The following is a 20,829-nucleotide window of genomic DNA, read 5'->3' on the forward strand; positions in this document are numbered from 1 at the left end:
CAGTGCATCAAACTATTAATTAATTGAGTGCGCTTTCAAAAGAGTCTTAATTATGGGATAATGTCAAAATCCTACCTTTAGGATGTACAATTTGGTAAGGAAGAAAGTGAAGAGTTGAAGTGGAAAGACCTTTAACTGCAGTTTATCTACAGTGTGAGTGTGTGTGAGTGGTGGATGTACAGTACTCTATGTGATTTAACTTTTAGGACCTAAATCTATTTAAACATACAGCAAGATAAGACTTTTATTCCAGTTACAACTCTAACATCAGTATGTAGAAAACAACATGGTAACCTTTATAAGAGGATGCATTATACCTCACAAACAGTAGATGACAATATTGTATTAACATTTCATAATAGAAAGTTTCTCTTCTTCCTTTTTTATTTCTTCTTATTATCAAAGGTATTATTACCACTATCACTATACTACAAATCCCTGTATTACTGTTACTTGAAATACCAGCACTGTTACTAGTACCAACATTGGCACACAACTCAATACACTTACAGATTTGAAACTGTAGGTGTCAGCAAAGTTTCAACATATGGATCTGCTACACAAGGAACTGAGGAGAAAGTACTAACGAGGAACGGGAGCACACTTTCAACAGCAACACTAATGTCATTGCCAAAATATAAGAACAATATGATATGTGTTTTCTTAGAAAGTCTCTGTTGTTGCTTTTTGTTCTTCTCCCTTTTCCTGTCTTGTTTCCTGTGCTGTGGGGGTGTTATCTTGTGTCATTCACTTAAAAACATTAAAGCAGTGCTTTGCATCAGCCCTTCATCTCATCATAAGTTTTTTCCATTAGCTGTGATTGGCCATGGTAGTTAATATACTGTGCCTTTGAATGAAACACACCTTCCCATAGTGGCTATGGTGCAGTAACTGAACTGCTGAGTAAACTCAAACGCCTTTTTGTGTTTATGGAGTAGTGAATTAATAGAGCTGGCAGTACAATTGTTTAAAGGTACTGTATAATCCAGAATTATATCTTAAGCTGCCTCTGCATTAAGCAATGCTCAGCAGTGCAGAAAAAACATAGAGTTATTGATTTTTCTTGAGTAGCTTTGGTTATTCTTAACATATATTAGGGTCTGGTGTTTTGTATGTCACCGTAGTGGCGTGAGTCTCTGATGTGTTCTTAATTGTTTCTGAACAACAATAGAGGTGTATGGCACAGGGGATTGAGCTAATCCAGGACTGACAAGATTGATCATGAGCAGAGGCAATTCTTTATTGGTTTTAGTTTCCTTATAAAGTGTTGAAAATACTGTTAATATAGTAAATGACCACTTTACCCTTCACCATTGGCAGAATGCTTGTTTTTACTTTGTAACGGGGCAGACTAGCTGTTCCCCATGGTTCCAGCTTTTATGCTATAACACAACAGTCTTCTAGCAATAGCTCCATATTAAGCATACATACACATAAGACAATGACATTAATCTTCTCATCTAATTTGGAGCAGGAAGCCAATTTTTCAAACTGTCAAACTATTCCTTTAAAACACATTCTTGGAATGACTCCTATCCATTTGAATGGATCACAGCAATTTGATTGCTGCGAGTAATTTATGCTGCCCCAAAGAAAATGGCTTCAGAAAAAGGCACAGAATCTCTTTGCTCTTTTTAATCTCATGCTGTTCATGACTGCTCCTCCATTTGGAACCCCTGATCATTAAAACTAGGCATGCTGGACCCACTCTGTGAGAATCAAAGTGCTTGGGCTGAGAAGCACTTGGCAGACGCCCAAAAGATTTTTCCCAGTCACCCCTGTGGAAGAGAAGACACCACAATACTGCAGACCAGCTTCCTGTCAAGGAGAAGAATGATGCAAACTTTCTCTCTCTTTCTGAAATGCTGATGAGGAGCCTAGTGCGCATGCAGTTCTGCACTACTTATAATATCACTTTTTTCAGTGTCAAAGCCCTTTCAGCCAACAGCTGATGATGGTGCAACTTGCTTATCAGCTTTGAAACTGTTATTAGATTTCTTCTTGTTACACCTCCAAACAGCATCCATGTTTCTGTCATTAACTTGTAGGAAAAAATAAAAGATATATGTAAAACTGTTGATTATCTCTTGAAAATCACCACTGAACCCAGAACCAAATTACTTTGTCTATATTACTGTGATGCTGCAGCCTTGCCTGCCTCGCCCTACTGTCGGGAAATTCGCTGACCTGTGGGGCTTGGATTACCTTGCAGGGCCTGAGAGAGTAGCTTGGGAATACTTGAGGGCAAGACTCATGCTGCTGCCGATCAATGCAATCAATTGCCTGTGCATTTTTTTTTTTTACAAGGGTTACATTACAATAAATGTGTATGCTTTGCAGTGGTTCTGCAAATCGCACAGGCAAATAACTTTCCACTAGGTGATATCTCAGATGTCTGATCCTCTTCAAATGGCAGCTCAAAGTGTGATAAGGCAAGTGCCTTTATTTACTGAACCTGTAATCTTCACTTAATGTCATGCTGTTACATGATGCCATGTGTATGATGTGAAGGAAGGGGGCAGGAAATGATTAAATGTGATATAATGGATATAACTGGGTATTTCATGATCTAATGGGAAGTCACATGGTAGGACCCCATCACCCTATCCACTAAGCTACAAAAGCAATCAGATCCCCAGCTGTATATTCAGTGCAGGTTACTGTATGTGATATGCTAAGGAAAAGCACTAATTTCACATCACAACCTGTAAAATGTAAAAGTTATATCACAAAAGAATTCTCACGATCACTTTGAATAATAATAATAAAACATGAGTATATCGTAGCTAACAGTGTCCTGACAAATCAAAACATGAGCATACCGTAGCTAACAGTGTCCTGACAAATCAAAGTTCAGTAGTCACTCATTGTTTAGCTCGGTTTATGGTCTCCACAAACTTCTAAGGGAAATAGTTGCCTCTCTGGCTGCTAAATGTGTCAGTGCTGTAGCCAGTGCTTGGTGCTGAGCAGGTTGAGCTTTTATGTACATCTGGAAACAACGCTGATAAGACCGGATATGCATATTTTAAATAAAATTAAGGCTTTGGTCATGGTTATGTTTCTCTGGTTCTGTTGTCCTTGGTCATATATGGCAGGCAATGTGGGGAATCTTCTTTATGAGACCTAGACTTTCTGCCTTTTAAAGAAATATTTGTTGCTCATCTATCAACTCATAGCAGTGACATCTTCCTAACTTATTTCGCACTATGTGTGATGGCTTCATCCTTCTCAAAAGATGTAATCTTAGCTTTATGACACCACACTTTTCAATTACTTCTAAAGGCCAAGCACTGGCTTACATAACACTGTTTTATCACAATAACACCTCCTCTGGGAAAACAAAATATAAAGTGCTTTAATAGCTATTAAATTCATTCAGGTCATTAAAACCTCAGAGAAAAACATCTCGAATGACAATGAGTATTCAACAAATAAAACTCTCGTTTAGATGATCTTTGTGAATCTGTTTGGGGTCATTAACTTTTCTAACAGTGTAGTGGAGGAAGGAAGAAGTAATATGAAGTTACAGAGGTTTGCCCGGAACATTGTTCGTTATAAAAATAAATAGAATTATTTGTGTTTTTTCCATCTTGTGCTTTATGTATTTACTGCATAAACTAACAAATGGCACTAATTTTACAACTACAGGACAGAGTGAATTGCTACAAACTGCACATTCATTCTTAATTTACAGTGCAATTTTGAACTGGTGGGCGACAGGCACATAAACTTCACTGTCCCTCGTTGCTTCACTGCAGAGAGACAAGCAAAGTAGACAGAGAGAGAGAGAGAGAGGCAAGGGTGTTCCGATCAGAAAAGGGAGGGGGCAGAGTTTTTAGAAACAGGGAAGTGAGCTGCACTGCAGCAACTGGGCGTTGGCTCAGCATAGAAGGAGGCAGAAAAATGCAGAGGATGGGAGGAAACAGAATAAGGGGTGCAGGGGAGGAGTTGTGAGGAGAGTCAGAGACTAATAAACATAATATGTTTCTATCAGAGGCAGCAAGAAGTATGAAACTGTCTTTTTATAAACAAAATTGTTCTTGGCTGATCTAAGAAAATTCTGGGCTAGGCTGGAGCTAACTTAGATTTAGAGTTAGGTGTTTATTTGTTATATTTGAGGTTATTAGTTCAGTGCCGGAAAATGAGAAACTACATTTAAGCACTGGACTTAAGAGTAAATTTGAGGTACTTTTATTTGATACTACTTTATATTTTACTTTCAGAGAGAAATATTACACTTTTTTATTTCACTTTATTGGACGACTAAAGTTACTGTGGACTCAGCTTTACCATGCAAAATGCAGGGTCATCTTATAAAATATAAATATATAATTATCAGTAATAATAACATGCATAAAAATAAAAAGGCAGGCTATTGAACATGAATACTTTTACTTTTTTTAACTGTACATATAGATACAAACATTACATGTAAATATAACAATTGTTTTACTTGCAACAGATTTTTTTTTACATTGTGATAATTCTACATTTATGCATGCAGACATCCCTACAGTATATTTCCTCTACCTTTGCTAAAGTCTGCTTCTAACATAACTTTTCAAGATCTCACAAGTTCCAAAGATAACGAATATATCTCAAAATAAAACTATGAGAAAACAAGTATGATTGTTTTTTTGTGCTCACACTTTTGTCAAACATCACCGGCATATCCTAAAGTCTTGCTCCTAAATGATGTTATGCATGCATGTGCCTCTGCCCTTCCCTCCCTCTTTCTCTCTCTTTCTCTCTAGGCCAGGAAAATGTGCTGTGTTTGCACCGAGGTTATTCGGTGCAGGAGAAGGGGAATAATTGATATTGGTGCTGTTTCTGCTATCAGGGGAGCTGTGTTTGCTTTTAAAGGAAATGAGACAAAGACAGAAACAGAGGGAATACCAATCAAGTGAGAGAGGGATAAAAAGACAAGCATGTACAAAAACAGCAAAGCCAGGAATGAAGACAGTTTAGATTAATAATTAATAGTTTTGCTCTTTATGCAACAAATAGGTCATTTTTAGGCAACACAGTATAATACATAAAACTATTGTTATTATTTCCAGTATCTTCCATTTCACACAGGCCTGTATCAGTGTAGCCACCACAAGGCAGTGATGCCAAACACAGGAAATGTGATGCTGTATATGACGTTTTCTACTACAACAAAATAAGGCAAGTGTTTTGTATATTTCATCAGTTATTTTGATAATAACTCATGGAATTAAAGTTATAGATATCCAACAACTTAGCACAAGCTAAAACAAAATGATACACTTTATTCCACTCTTTTTTGACATTGTTCTAAATTCAGTTTTCAGCAGTGACTGCATCAGACATGCTTTACTAGTGAGTGTACTTTTTAAATATTGATGAGATCTCTCGGTCTAAACCTGGGCTTACTGTAGCCTCAGGTTAGAATTGCAATGAAAATGTCAGGCTCACCATGGTATACAGGCAACTAGTAAAATATACAGATATTAACACATATGGGGCAGCTTTGGCTTAGGAGGTAGAGCGGGTCATCTCCTAACCAGGGGAGCTGCAGTTCAATCCCTGGCCTCTCCAGTCCACATGTTGAAATGTCCTTGAGCAAGACAAGTTGCTCCCGGTGTGTGTGTGTGTGTGTGTGTGTGTGTGTGTTGGTTGGTTATCAGGATTACAGACACATGACTGGATGGATCATCAGCATACTTGGTACAGACATTGGTGGGGACCAACCCTAGAAGTCATTAGATTTAGGCTGAAAGGTCAAAGGTCAAGTTCACAAAAAGATCCAGATGGCAATAGTGGGATTTATTTATTTGAAATAAAAAATGGGAAGCACAAACTTCAATCATTTTCATGTATGAGCAAAGCTAGAGCATGATGCTGATGCAAGGCTCAAACAACAATGAGTCATCTCTATTAGGGAAGCAGCCATCCTCCATCCCATCTTCCTTCTATCCATTGTACTTTATTCTTTTCTTTTAATGCATTTCTACTCTGCATCACATGGTAGTTTTCCTCATTGATGACCATGCTCTCCCTGTTCCTAATGAAAGAGATTCAGTGACCTAAATTAGACCACATGTTAACCATGGTGGTTGTAGATTTTAAAAATGTAGTATTAGTCATTTATTTATGACTTATTGAGTGCAGCAGTTCAACAGACAAAGACCATCCCCTTCAGTTCTGCTCATGCTGCAGCAATGTATACAGTTAAGCAGTGGATGGTTAGCACCCCCCCCCCAAACACCCACGCACAGTTTAAACACAAGCACACACAGACACAGTAAATCTCAATATATTTCCACTCTCTTTCTCCTTTCCTCTCTCCCTCTATCTACCCCTGTTTTCCTCACTTTCTCCTCCCCCTCCCTGCCTCTTTCAGCTGTATCATGATTCTGCAGCTCAACCTCTGCAGCATGACTCCACTTTTCTAACTGCACTTCGCTCTGCCTTTCCAGCAGCTCATCGACAAGTGGAAGAGAAATACTGGAGCGGCTTTAAATAACTGGATGCAGAACTATTATACAGGCCCATTCCCTCTTTGTCATAGCCAGACCTACACATACAACACACCACTTTCAGTACTACAGACAGTTTATTTCTGTCTTGATGTAGTCAGTAGGGCTTTCAAAGATTCCCTTGCTCATTAATCAGATGAAAATTGTGTAAACAAAACAATAAAAAGTTGTTCCATTGGAGTTCTTCCAGAAAAAAAAGACAGCATCACATAAACAGTTCTTAAGCAAACATTCTCCCTAGATCACTTGTTTGTTTATTTTTTTGTTTGTATGTTTGTTTTTCTTCATTCTTTACATGGAGCTGTCCCCCCCCCCCATGTCAAAGTCGCATTTACAACTGCGAAACTTTTCTGAAAGCTCCAAAGTATTCTACTCAGCATTAAAAAGAACTGAAGCGCTATCCAAGTCCATTGTTAAAGCTAATTAAATGCTGAAATCTAAAAGATATATGTTACTATTTTCAACAAACTCTTTTAAAACCATCACACATTTAAATCTGCAGTAAAACTGTCACATTATTACATCTTGGTCAAATTATTACATTCTTGTTAACTGGCCATTAAGATTTTTAAGGAACCAACATGTTTGCTTATGTTTGAAAAAACATTAACATTTGTTTCTTCTGTTATGTTCTGTTGGTGTTTATTAATTAAGACAGTCAATTTCTCTATTTATTAAGAAGCCAAAATCTGCATTTCACCCTTTGTCAAGTACACCAGAAAAATACGCAGTGAAGTTTTTTCCTGAAGCACAGGTAGTGAATGGCTCATCCACAGAGGGCAAAGCATTAAAATGTCTAAAAAAATGATAGAGGAGGACAAAGACATAAAAAGAGAGAGAGGGTGAATCTGTTTTTATGTAGGTGGAGACAGCAGCAATGGAGGGAGGAGGGTTGCAGAGGACGAGAGTGTGAGTGCCTACAGACCAAAACCATTATGTCAGACCAGTGTGGATGATCCAGGATACTGGAAGTAGATAACTCAGGAAACTGATCATGGGTGATATGTAACGATACTGCCAGACACACTTCATGACAAAGACATGAATAGATTATGTGCATGGCACAGATATTTGGCACCCTGAGAGTCAACTCAGCTGGTTCCTGGATTGTTGTCTGTAAGGTCATAGAGTTTGTGTTTTCAAAATTAACACTCTTTAATGATTAACACAGTGAAAGAAGAAAAAAAACAGACACAGATGAAATAACTAAATAGAGGTGTCACACTAGTCCCACTGAGTGGGTTCATTCAGTTTAATCAGATTGGCTTTCGCTGATCAGTCACTTCCTCCTCCAGACAGGAAAAAGCTGCTGACTTCAGCTTTAAACACCTTAAGATTCATTGTGAGGCAAGAAAATGTCAGTATGTGCCAGACAGAAAGAAAAAGACAGGAAACACTGCCATGCTGTGTATTGCTATGTTCAATGCACTATGTGATCCTTCCTTTTTGTTCTGAATGACCCTAACGGACCGCATCTGGAACTGCTTCCTGCAGCAGAAAGACATTACAGGGTCTTCCTCCTTACACACCAGCTCACACTATTTGCAAACTACAACATATGTAAACAAATTTGTCTCAATGAAGTTGGTGCAGGGACATATTGACAAAGTTGACACTTATACAATATACATGCTGACACATTGTTCAGACATAACACGGGCTCACGTAGCGATAAAGAGAACACCATAAACATACTGTACAGTAAATAGTTCAAGTTTATTGCACATGGCAAAGTTCTGATAATATATTGTTAGAATATTATTATCAGACAAATGTATGTTTCTAAAAAGTCAAATATGTTATAAAATTATTCTAATCAAGTCAGATGAATTGAAAATGCAGTGTATGTGTGTTTCACTGAGTTTTTGACTCGTGTTTTCAGTAAAAACTCAGTGAAGTTTTATCTATAGGTTATCGCTTTCTGTGCATACTATAAGTCTGCACTGCTGTTCCACTTCATTCAAACAAGCCCATTACTGAAACAGAAACAACTCGAATTACCACTTTGGGGTTTTAAGCCAAATTCACAGGAATGGAACAGACATGAGGATACAGTGACTGTGCCCTTTGACCACCAAAATCTAATAAGTTCATCCACAAGTCCAAGTGGATGTTTGTAGCAAATTTGGAGCTGTTCCCTTAAGACATTACTGGAATCTAGCTTTCATAAGAATGGGCCATACAGCCTGAAAACACAATGCCTCCGGCTATAGATATCACTGATGCAGAAGCATAAATAATGAGTGAAGTGAACTTTATAGGATAGTTAATAATCTTAAAGGACCATAGAATTTTTAAAATGTCTTTGTCCATTATATTCTGTACTTACTCTAGTGTCAAGCAATTTTCTAAATCGCATCATTTATGCCATTTGAAGTTTCTTTGACAAATAACCCATTAAAAAGAAAACTGCCATATTTTTTTAAGCAGGATTATAACATTTCTAGTTAATGAACTAAAATGTGAAACTTCATCAGTCCACTGACCTCCTAAATAAGCCAATTAAAACACAATGCAATACCAATGACAATAAATATTTATAATATTAAGGACAAAGCTGTTATAATTCTTGCAGATGAAGGTCAAGGTCACACTAACCATACTGCCAAATTTTTGATTTAAGTGGATGATTGAGGAGAGAGTCAATGTTATCATGATACAGGGTATGAATGAGCAGTTTGACTACACTCAGAATCATTTATCTTTTGCACCAAATGTGGCATAAAATGCACACAACAATATATTTTAAATCACTGGTTAATCAACATGAAATATGTTTTTCATTAGGTTTGCCTGCCCCCTTTTGTAGGGCCACGCTGGGACACAAGTTTGGTGGAATATAAAGAATGTGAGCACATCTATGTGATTTAAATTGGTTTGCATCTACTCAGGAAGCTGCAAAATATTTTTGTGCATAACATCATTAGGCGAGAGACTGAAACTACTAATGACATTTTATTGAAAACTTGATATCTCCCTTGCTGAGGAAGTGAAAGATATAACTTGTTCTTATGTCCCCCTCAGGTTTGCTCAGCCGCTCTGGCCTCCCTCACCTTTCCTACTGTCTCTTGCCCATTAACACTAATCACGTTCACCTGTTCCTCACTCCCTTATCACCAGCTGCACTTGATTAGGTCACTCACTATATTACCCGGTTTCACTCCTCAGTCACTTGCCAGTTCTTTCTAGTCACTAGGCCAACTTTACTCCGTGCGTTGTCATTGTTTTTGTATGTATTTATCCCCTAGCCAACTACTGTTTTGTGTTTCCCTGAAGGACTGTTCCGACCGTGGCTCCACTCTCTCCTCCCAGGCAGGTCAATGCTCAGTCACCTATCTGTTCTACTATTGCCTTCATCTCTCTGTCTCTACCTTCAGTAGCCACCATCACCACCGACCAGCCCAGGAGTGACCCAGCCTACGCAGCTCGGCCCAGCTCTCCATCTCCTCGCCTCCTGTTGTTGGTCAAACACCCGGCTACTACTCATCGACAGGACTACGCACTATTTCCCCCTGCGTATTGTTACTCTCATCATCACTGTACATAATAAAATCACTGCTTGCACCGAAGTCGGCTACCTGGGTCCGCCTCTTTCTTGTTCGCTCACTGACAGGTGTGAACGGCTCATAACACCCCCAGGTGGTATTTCTAAACTTTACAAAGGCACAAGTGGTTTGTGTGTTTGTGCATCTTCAACCTAAAGTCAGTCTTGTTTCTAAATTATTGCCATTATTGACCCCTGCATATGAATTGAATATACAAATATCCTAAAGACAAATTATCAAGTTTGTTACTACCAATATCCGTCAGACTGTAAGTTGGATCTTATAGCTTCTTTTTGTATAATGTGTTGTAATGGAGGAGTGTGTGGGTCACAACTATCTCTTGAGTTTTTGGCAGCCATTACTCCTGTCCAAGGAGAATGTAGAATAGTTTTATTTCTGTGACTACTTAGCTGTCCACAGAGAGTAACCTACAAGAAAAGACGCTGTCTATACACATGCATACACAATGAGAGAGGGGGGAGAGAGAGAGAGAGAGAGAGAGAGAGCTACTGATGCATTGCAGATAAACTGCAGAACCCCTCCCGTTCTCTACTCCTATTCACACCCCCACCACTCTTGTTGCTCTTTTTTACCCTACCACTATAAATGACATCATCATTGTCTTCAGACCTCCCACTAACATCACCCCATTTTGCCAGCTACAGCCTGTCACACCCTGCATACCTCAACATCTCATCCCCTCAACCTTACACCTCTCACCCATCCATTTCCAGAACCAACAAAGCTTTTGACCTTTGTGGAATTTGCAGTCTGAAGTCTTAAGGTCAATTACAGATGTTAGATTGCCTAACAAATCAGCAATGACTCAGTGGACTCTGTTTTTCTGAAAAACCTTATGAGTTTGTCCAACAGTTTTTTTTTTTGTTTTTGTTTTTTCTTTTGGCAATTTTGATGACTACCAGAGTCGGCACATCGTGCGCATATTGTCTACAAGGATCTGAACCGTGCACTTATGTCCATACTAATGCACTTTGACGTAGCTAAACACATCTAAATGAAATGTTTTGCTAACATGCAGTATGACTTTTGAAATGCATTTAAAGAAAGACTTAAATTATTTACTATAATTTTAAATTAATACATTTTAGGTCAACTTAACGCTACCTTTCTGTTACACAGTACATCTGATTACACACATTACCACAGGTGTAATGGTGCAACTGCAACCTTAGTACCCCACATGCTTATGTGAAATGTCCTGTGGAGGATACCCCCATGACAACTGCTTGTGGTTAAATGAAGGTAAATGATACCAGGCATATCAGATGGATGCTGGTGTTGTAGAATAAAAAGTAATAATGTTATCAAAATGAGCAAGATAAGGCAACTGTTATGATGACTAAGAGGATGTGAACCAGACAGAGGGAGGAAGGAAGAAAGTCAGAGGAGCTGGGAGCAGATGAAAAGAAGAGCATGATTTAGAAACAAAGATAACCATGTAGTAGAAAGAAAGAAAGAAAGAAAGAAAGAAGGAAAGAAAGAAAGAAAGAAAGAAAGAAGGAAAGAAAGAAAGAAAGAAAGAAAGAAAGGAAGGAAGGAAGAAGGAAAGAAAGAAAGAAAGAAAAAAAGAAAGGACGGAAGGAAGGAAGGAAGGACAGGCAGCCTGTTCAAAATGGTGTCCTGAGCAGCTCAGTATTTATGCTGGCTAAAATGTCAAGTCATTCTGTCTGGCAACCTGCATCCAATACAGCTGTCCTCTATGTCCCTCTCAAACTATGCTAAGCTAGTAACATACATGAAAGAAAGATACTCAGTGTGATGAGACCCATTCAGTACTGTAAATTTGTGCAAATAGATAAGCTGATATTTGTGTTTCTGCTGGGCCCCTTACTAACAACAAATCAAGGACATTTTAAACTTTATGCAGTCAGTGATATTTGGGGTTAAGAAATGTTTCTCCCACTTGGCCATCCACATACTTTTGACTAAATATCATTATTTGCATTTAAACTAAAATTGTGAAAACTATAAAACATGTACACTGGCACTTGCCAGTGACAGGGTTCATTGATTGTCTGAACTTACACACTTACACATACTGTATATAGGTTCAGGGTTGAGCAACATCAAGATAAATTAAAGGTCTCTGAGTTTGTGTCTCTCTATATCTGAATATCATTGTTTCTCTCCAATGGCTCATGACATCCCCTGTGTGTCCTCGTGAATATATAAGGGACAGCATGGCAACTGGCAGTTGTGTTATTTTTTATGACACATCACATCAGTATTTGACCCTTAGAATACTCCAGGTACTGCATTCAAAACTTTATTTTAGCAAATGCATACTACATATACAGACAGGTGACATATTAAAGGAAAAGCTAACATATTGTAAAGTGTTGGGCCACCACATGCTAACAGAACAGCTTCTACGCACCAAAATCTCCCATAGCTGTTCAACTTGTTGAAATCTGGTGTCTGCAAAAATCATAGCATATGTCATAATCATAATCATCAGACTATTCATTTGACCCCTCATGCCCCATGGATGAAAGAGAGAACTCATTTACTCATGTTTTACTTTAATTTGTCACAAGTTTGTATATATACTATATGTATACTTGACCAATAACTTGTACGTATACTACAAACATACTTGACCAGAACCTTATGGTGGCTAATTTATGCTGAAGTTACTGCTATCACTGTATACCTGGTATCACTAAGCCAGTTTGCAGGTGTTATCCTTTCACAGTGGCTGTTGGTTTGCAAAGGTTTTAGCCTATAAACTTGCTGAGAATATACTGTACATGAGCTACAAATGTTACACTGAGGGACTTGACCCAGGACTGCAGTGTTTCTGAAATGGCCTTGACATTTTTGGCCAGTGGTTGCAAGTAACTAAATGGGCCATTATCATATAATAATTAAATTGCACCACTGCTATTTATACAATATGTGCTACTCAGCAGTATCAGCTGAATAAAAGGTCATGTTGTCCTTGCATTTTCTGCAACATGCCTCAGCAATATGTCACCTAATGTAAAGATGCCCAAGGGGAATGGATTCTTTCAACCTCTGTGGACTAGTTTCAGTAGGTTGAATAGAGGGAGAGACTGAAGGCAGACTGGGATGGGCTTGTCTGCTGCAGTGCCATTTGAATCCTCTCCAACCCTTCTGCAGTGCGCTGGAACCCAGTGCTGATGTTGAAAGACTCCCCTGTTTTTGCCCATCCCACATATCATCACTGCTGGTACATCACAGCACCACTGTCCAAAAGCACCTCGAGGTTCCAAGAATAGACAATAACAATAAATATGCATTTGAAATCCTGTAACCAGCATGAAGGCCTGAAGTGAGAGTCATGGGACAGTGGTCAAGGACACTAACATCAGCAACAGAGGAGACTGTGGACTATTATCATCTATAATACATATTAGTGCTTAAAATAGGTGAACACATACACACACATGCACAAAAGGAGAAAGTCATTGTGCTCGTCTGCCTCCCTTGCTGTCTAGCTCTCTCTGTTCTCTCTCTCTCTGCCTTTCTGTCTCTGGAGCAATCTAAAATTGGCCATGCTTGATGCATTAGCTCACTTTGACTAAAGCTTGCAGTGGAAAGCCAATGACAGGGGCAAGAAAAATGTCGACAGCCGATTTGTGCCAAATGTCTAATTCAATGTTGAAAAGCAGAATAAGTTGTCTGCTGACATTCTAGATTCAAAACTAGCTGAATTTTAAAGGGAATACTTGACAGAAGTTCTAAAATAGTCATATACTGGTTCATATTTTTTAGGAATTTAGTTCAAAGTGCATGATTAGTCATTTGACTAGTATAAAAAACAACATGGGAAGGTTCAGATTACAGGACTTAAACAATATGGCAGCACTTGTAGAGGAGTGTGCGGATGATTTTGACAGAATGAAATGCATCTTCAAAAACCACTGATGCAGGTGTTTTTGGTGCATCACCTCCAATAACAGCTAATTATTTTGGACTGACTGGACTGACCTAAGATTACAGTGAAGCATCTAGATTGACAGGACATCAGCAGCCTGTATGTGAGGCCAAGTCACTGGACTGGCAGCCCACAGTAACCGCTCACTGTTCAGGGGAAATGTCTCAGCATTAAGATGGATAAGACACATATCTCATGCAGCTTTGCATGTAATATAGTAAGGATGCTACAAAAACATACTTTGCATGTACTGCAAATGTGTTGCTCCATATATCAGAATATTTTAGAAAATGTATTATTATGTATGTGTTACAACAATTTGTAGATGGAAACATCAGCACAACATGTAGACTGTACAAATTACTCCCTTAACAGTCTTTTAACATGTACAAGTTAGGCATTGGAGAGATTACATTTTGCAGAAACTTAAGTGTTGCAGATCAGTGTTTGACCTTTTAGGTTTCACTGATTTATATCAAATGAATAAAGGTTTGTACATGTGATTGTAAGACTCTGTTGTGAGATGACAAACTCAACAGGCATTTTAGCTGAGTTTCACAAAGCATCTTAATCTAAACTTCATCTTATGAGGTTTGGGTTAAAAGCTCAGAAATGAGTCAATGGCACTGAGTTATATTAAGTTATATAAATCAAAATATATACAACTTTTAAATTTTGGGCAGCATGGTGGTGCAGTGGTTAGTACTGTTGCCTTACAGCAAGAACCAGGTTCAAACTTGCATCCACAAGGGCATCTAGTATAAAAACTGTTCCAGATCAAATATGCCTATCAAGTGAAACCCCTAATAGGGAGCAGCTGAAGGAAGAAAAAAGTTTAGCTGCAGTCACTTTATGGCCAGGAAACAACTGACTGCTGTTCGTCTGGTCGCTATCCGTGGTGCTGAAAATACAGAACCAGATCTGAGGTCCTATGATTTTCCCAGAACACAGGCTACTCTAAGTCACGCCAAGTTAATATCTTAGTCAGTTTATTCATAATGGTGAATATCTATCTATCTATCTACTTAGCTAACTAACTAAAACGAACACCCACGTAGCTCCTTAGCCCACGTGGTTCAGAGTGAAAGGGACCCCGGACCACTGGCAGACAGGCAGAGGGGAGTGTTCCCTCCCCTCCCTTCGATCAGTGGACAAAACAAAGCTGCTTGGACTCGCCTTGTTAGCGGCAGAGCCTAAGATATATAAGGAGCAGACAGAGGAGGTCTCAGTTGCTGTGAGAGCCATACACCCCTCACCTGCACACACACATACACATAACACACATACACCCACATACACACTCGCAGCACGGCTCCAGGTCCAGTACTGTCTTCTTTCATTCCTGCGCCACATTCCCTAAGGTAGTCTGGCCGGATGAGTTACCCGGTGGACACATTAGGAAGCCCCTTTAGGCGTGTTATGGATACTAGGACGACCAGCTACGGCTAAAACCCCCCCGGGGGCACCCCCCAAAAAAAACCCGCGCCCCCCCCCCTCCAGCGGCTATCGCTCCCAGTCTTGGTCGCGGGCAAGCCCCGTCTCCACCATGACCCCAGCTTACAAGAGGAGCGTTAATGTACCAGTATCCCGAGCTTACAGTTCAACTGTGCTCAGCTCCGCCGACAGCGTTGATTATTGTCAAACCTCCATCCTGAACGGTGACTACAAGCGATCTAATGAGAAAGAGCAACTTCAAGGACTCAACGACCGGTTTGCTGTTTACATTGACAAAGTGCACTACCTGGAACAGCAGAACAAGCAGATCGAGGCAGAGATCCAGGCACTGCGGCAGAAGCAGGTGTCGCGCTCCCAGCTGGGCGACCTCTATGACCAGGAGCTGCAGGAGCTGCGCTCGGTGCTGGAGCAGATACACCATGACAAGGCACAAATTCAGCTCAGTACCGACCACATTGAGGAGGACATCCAGCGGCTAAGGGACCGCTTTGACGAAGAAGCTCGCATCCGGGAGGAGACAGAGGCCATAATCCGTGTCCTGAAGAAGGACACGAAGGACTCGGAGTTGGTGAAGTCTGAGTTGGAGAAGAAAGTTCAGTCGCTGCAGGATGAGGTCGCCTTCATCCGTAACAACCACGAGGAAGAGGTGAGCGACCTCATTGCCCAGATTCAGGCGTCTCAGGTGACAGTGGAGAGGAAAGAACTCCAGAAGGCAGACATCACCGAGGCTCTGAGGGAGATCCGCTGCGAGCTGGAGGGCCACTCCAATCAGAACCTGCAGCAGGTGGAGAACTGGTTCATGTGCCGCTACGCCAAGCTCACCGAGGCTGCCGAGCAGAACAAAGACGCCATAAAGTCCGCGCGGGACGAAATATCCGACTACCGTCGTCAGCTGCAGTCCAAGACCGTGGAGTTGGAGTCCGTCCGCGGTACAAGAGAGTCACTGGAGAGACAGCTGAATGACATCGAGGACCGCCACAACAGCGACCTGGCCAGCCTACAGGTACAGTAGGGAAACAGCTCCTAGGTAGCCACACAGCCGTGCGTAAAGAAGTGGTTATATCGTTTGAATAGACTGTTAAAGGACAGCCAAGCTACTTATTGATGTTTTGCAACTGAACAAATATTTTTGTGAGTTCACAATGTAATAATCTAGGTTTGGTTCGCCATAGTGATAATGAAGAGATAAAGTTAAGAGTTCATGCTTTTATAACTGACGCAGTTGTTATTTCATTTGGACTCAAAAATAGAAACATCCTTAATTACAGGTATATTCAAACAAATCACATCTTCTTCCTAAATCACGCGTGTTAAAACCTTTTCTGCAGCGTAATGATTGCCTTATGCGCGTCAGTGCGCGTACATTCACTTAGGGCTGACTTTTTTTTCGCAGGCTTGAGAGATTTACGAGCGTCAGGAAGCTGCTGAAGGGAAACACTGCAGCAGACTCTCTCTCTCTCTCTCTCTCTCTGTTATGCTGAGTCAGAGGCATGGGTCGATGCCTTCATTGGCTCGGCTCTTACATCACACCACTGAGACTGTGGAGCGCGGGTGGGGGCGTAATGACAGAGTGTGAAGGCTGCCCTTGAAAAAGCCATTCAACACATTTACGATACTGTATTGCGTCAGAATATTTTAATAGACAGACAGAGCCTACAGAATGTGCGAAGAGAACAAAGAAGGGTTCAGCTAACAGGGGATGAATTGATTAAATGATTAAAATTATAAATTATTTGAAAGTCTGTAAAAGTTTCCATGTGTCAGTGATTTTGAAAGCTGTATAATTTGAACCTGGATACAGTTTTGCTGCATGTAATCAACCTTATAATATCTTTGCTTTGTGTTCATTTAGGAGACAATTCACCAGCTGGATAATGAGCTCAAGAGCACCAAATGGGAAATGGCTCGTCACCTGCGCGAGTATCAGGACCTGCTCAATGTCAAGATGGCCCTGGACATTGAGATTGCTGCATATAGGTATATACTGATGTAGATCTGACATGTGAAAAGTAGTTTAGGAACAGCATGTACAGTGATTTTACAGCATTTCTTATCTGTATCATAAGAAGATTTTAATGTATCATGTATTTCTTGTCTCAACAGGAAACTCCTAGAGGGTGAAGAGACCCACTTCAGCACTTTCCCTTATCGCCAGACGGTCACCTCCACCAAAATTTCAAAGCCTAAGTCAGAGGCTCCGAAGCTTAAGGTGCAGCACAAGTTTGTGGAGGAGATCATTGAGGAGACGAGGGTGGAGGATGACAAGTCTGATATTGACGAGGCCCTGGCAGAAATTGCACATGAGCTGTCTGCCACACTTGAAGAGGGTGGAGAGGAGGGACAGGAGAAGGTGGGGGAAGAAGGAGAGGGTGAGGAAGCAGAGGGTGAGGGAGAAGAAGGTGGAGAGGAGGAGGAAGTTGTTGCTGCTACTGAAGCCAAAGTTAGCTCTAGTGCACCCACTAAGGAGGAAGAGGAAGAGGAGGAGGAGGGAAAAAGTGGTGATGGGGAGGGAGAAGGTGGTGAGGAGGAAGAGAAAGAAGAGGAAGGTGAAGGGGAGGATGAGGGAGAAAAGGGGGGTGATGCAGAGGAAGATAAAGAAGGAGAAGAGGGAGGAGAGGAGGAAGTTCAGGAGACCGTATTGAGCTCCAAAGCTCCTGTGTCTAAAGCCTCTCCTGACAAAGAGAAGGCCGAAGACAAAGAAGGCAGTGGGGGAGAGGAGGAAGCAGCTGACGAAGCTGGAGCTGAAGAAGGTGGTGATCAGGATGAAGATGCAGCCAGTGACAAAGGATCCAAAAGTGGAGATGAGAAAGAGGAAAAAGAGGATGTAGACAAAGACAAAAAGGAAGATGAAAAGAAGGTGAAAGAAGAGAAAGCAGATGACAGTTCAGAAAAAGTTGAAGCCAAGAAAGAAGCTCCAAAAACAGAAGCTGCAAAGCCTGAGGCCAAGAAGGAAGAGACTGCCAAAACAGAGGCATCAAAACCAGAATCCCCCAAGTCTGAATCACCTAAACCTGCATCTCCTAAGTCTGAATCACCTAAACCTGCATCTCCTAAGTCTGAATCACCTAAACCTCTCCTAAGTCTGAATCACCTAAACCTACATCTCCTAAATCTGAATCACCTAAACTTGCATCTCCTAAATCTGAATCTCCCAAGGAGGGCTCACCAAAGGCTGAATCCCCCAAACCTAGCTCCCCGAAGGCCGAGTCTCCGAAATCAGAATCCCCAAAAGCTGAATCCCCCAAAACAAAGACCGCCAAACCTGATGCTCCTAAGGCTGCTGATGAGACCTCAGAGAAAGACAGTGGCTCATCAGAAGACAAGAAGGTAGAAAAGAAGGATGTGGCCATGAATGGCGATATAGACAAGAGCAGCCCAGAAGAGAAGGGCAAGAAGGATGAGGGGAAAGAAGATGATGTGATTGCTAATGGTGTGGATGAGAGCCCTGTTAAGGAAGATGGCAGCCAGAAAGTGGTGATCACCAAGACCGTGGAGACCATCACCACCGGAGAGGACGGATCTCAGCGCGTTACCAAATCTATCACTGTGACCGAGACGGTGAAAGAGTCGGAGGAGGTGCAGCAGGAGAAGCTGGTGTCCACCAAGAAGATGGAGAAGCACTCCACCCAGTCCATCAAGCAGGTGACAGACGGCGACTGAGCAGACTCCAGACAGATGATCCAGAGAAGGAGGGGCAAGGGCCAGGACAAAAAGAAAAGCAATCAACTCAGAACTAACATAACAAAGAAAATCATACAGCTAGAGCGATGTAATAAAGATAATCACTCTCAAACATACAAAACAAATCATAGAAAGAAGCCAAAACTTAAATGCTATAAATTTTAAAAAATGCATGTTGAGTGAAAGCTTTAAATGGGCTTCGCTGCAGACGCGGTCAGGAGCAAGTGACTGAGACATTTTATCCTCTTTTTCTTTCTGCAGTTCATGGGTGAGCTCACAGGAGTTGGTGGTGGGGCGCCTCTGCATGCTAGCTCAGGGGAGGGGAATACTGTCCTCTCTTATCTGTGTGTATGGTAGAAATATGCTGTAAAAGAGTAAATATTTAAAAGGAATAAATGAGTGACAGAAAACCCGAGAGGATATTTTTTTTTGTTTAAGTAAAAAGAGGAGGACATGCAGGTGGGAGGGTCCTCGATATAGACAAACGCTCTACTGAAGAAGCCTTACATGACACATGAAGTTATCAACTGAGCCAAAAAGAAACTAACAACAAACACACAACGTACAGTGAAGAAAGACGCAGGTAGTAACATGATAAACACGTCCATATACAATACACCCAATAACCGAAGCAAATTCAAGCTTAAAACCTGAAGAAACTCCTAGCCTTAAACATGCTTTTATCAGCATTTGTTATGTTTACCTGAGTGCAAAAAAAATAAAAAATAAAAAATAAAAAAAAGTGCGCAGATACATGCATTCACATACAGTATGCATAGGATGGACTTGAATTTAAATACAGATATAAATGAGGTGCTACTGTTTGCAATCCAATGTGTTTACTCATCATGAATGATTTCCCAGCAGCATTTGCTCAATAAATGTCATAATGGAGTAAAAATGATGTCTCTTGTTATTTCATATTGTGTGCAGTTCAATTATATATACAGGTGTCTACTATTTCAATCAGCTGGCAGCGAAGAGCTTTACAATAAATGCATATTTGTTAAACTTAAAAAAGAAAAGATTATTTCAAATCTAATTTATACAGTTCTTATACTCCCTTGAATGTGCTTCTGATTTAGGATGCCATGAAATTCTAGGTATGTGGCTCTGTTTTGGTCATTCAGCAGCGATTTAAACCCACAGAGTGATAATAGATGTTATCACTCAAAGGGTGGAAGAAAAGAAATAGGACTGCATCCATGTCTACAAATTTTTATCATCAGTTTTTTTTAAACCCATCACTGGGGCAGTATAGTCCACCTAATGCAGTCAATCTGCTGCTGCTGCAGGCTGTCTACTCATATCACCAAAAGAAACAGAGCAGCTGCTGCATGATACCAGGTGTCAGAGGAAAATGTGTATCCCTGTGTGTGTCTGTGTGGATCACATTAGGGAAGATTACAGATGTTGTACTTCTGAAACAGATTGAAAACATTTACCACTAGTTAGTAAGTGCAATGCTGCAGGTCATCTTGTATCAAAATATAAGTAGTTTATAATGGTGCCGGTTTTTATATTTCATGTTAACAAAGTAATGAAAAACAGAACACACTGTCACATTAGAAATTACACTGCTCACCCTTAGTAAAAGCATGTAGTAGTAGTAGTATTAGAGTTTTTGCTGCTGTTATTTGCCTTTCTGACAGTGATATGAATTGGATGAATTTTGTCATGTAACTGAGATTTCTGAGCTACTGACTTCATGACTGTTCTTCAT

At 40.5% G+C, this 20,829-nt stretch overlaps 1 protein-coding gene across 1 annotated transcript; it reads left to right on the forward strand.

The window, feature by feature from the left end:
* The first annotated feature begins 15,169 nt into the window (after nucleotides 1-15,169).
* Nucleotides 15,170-19,935, forward strand: nefma (neurofilament medium chain a). Its single transcript, XM_020609881.1, is given in 5 exon segments — nucleotides 15,170-15,415; nucleotides 15,447-16,428; nucleotides 17,278-17,402; nucleotides 17,529-18,493; nucleotides 18,496-19,935. Coding segments are annotated over 5 exon segments (2,733 nt in total). The 5' UTR covers nucleotides 15,170-15,344; the 3' UTR covers nucleotides 19,086-19,935.
* The last annotated feature ends 894 nt before the right edge of the window (nucleotides 19,936-20,829 follow it).

The sequence above is a fragment of the Monopterus albus genome, unplaced genomic scaffold (genome assembly GCF_001952655.1).
Source record: "Monopterus albus unplaced genomic scaffold, M_albus_1.0 scaffold102.1, whole genome shotgun sequence".
Lineage (NCBI taxonomy): Eukaryota > Metazoa > Chordata > Actinopteri > Synbranchiformes > Synbranchidae > Monopterus > Monopterus albus.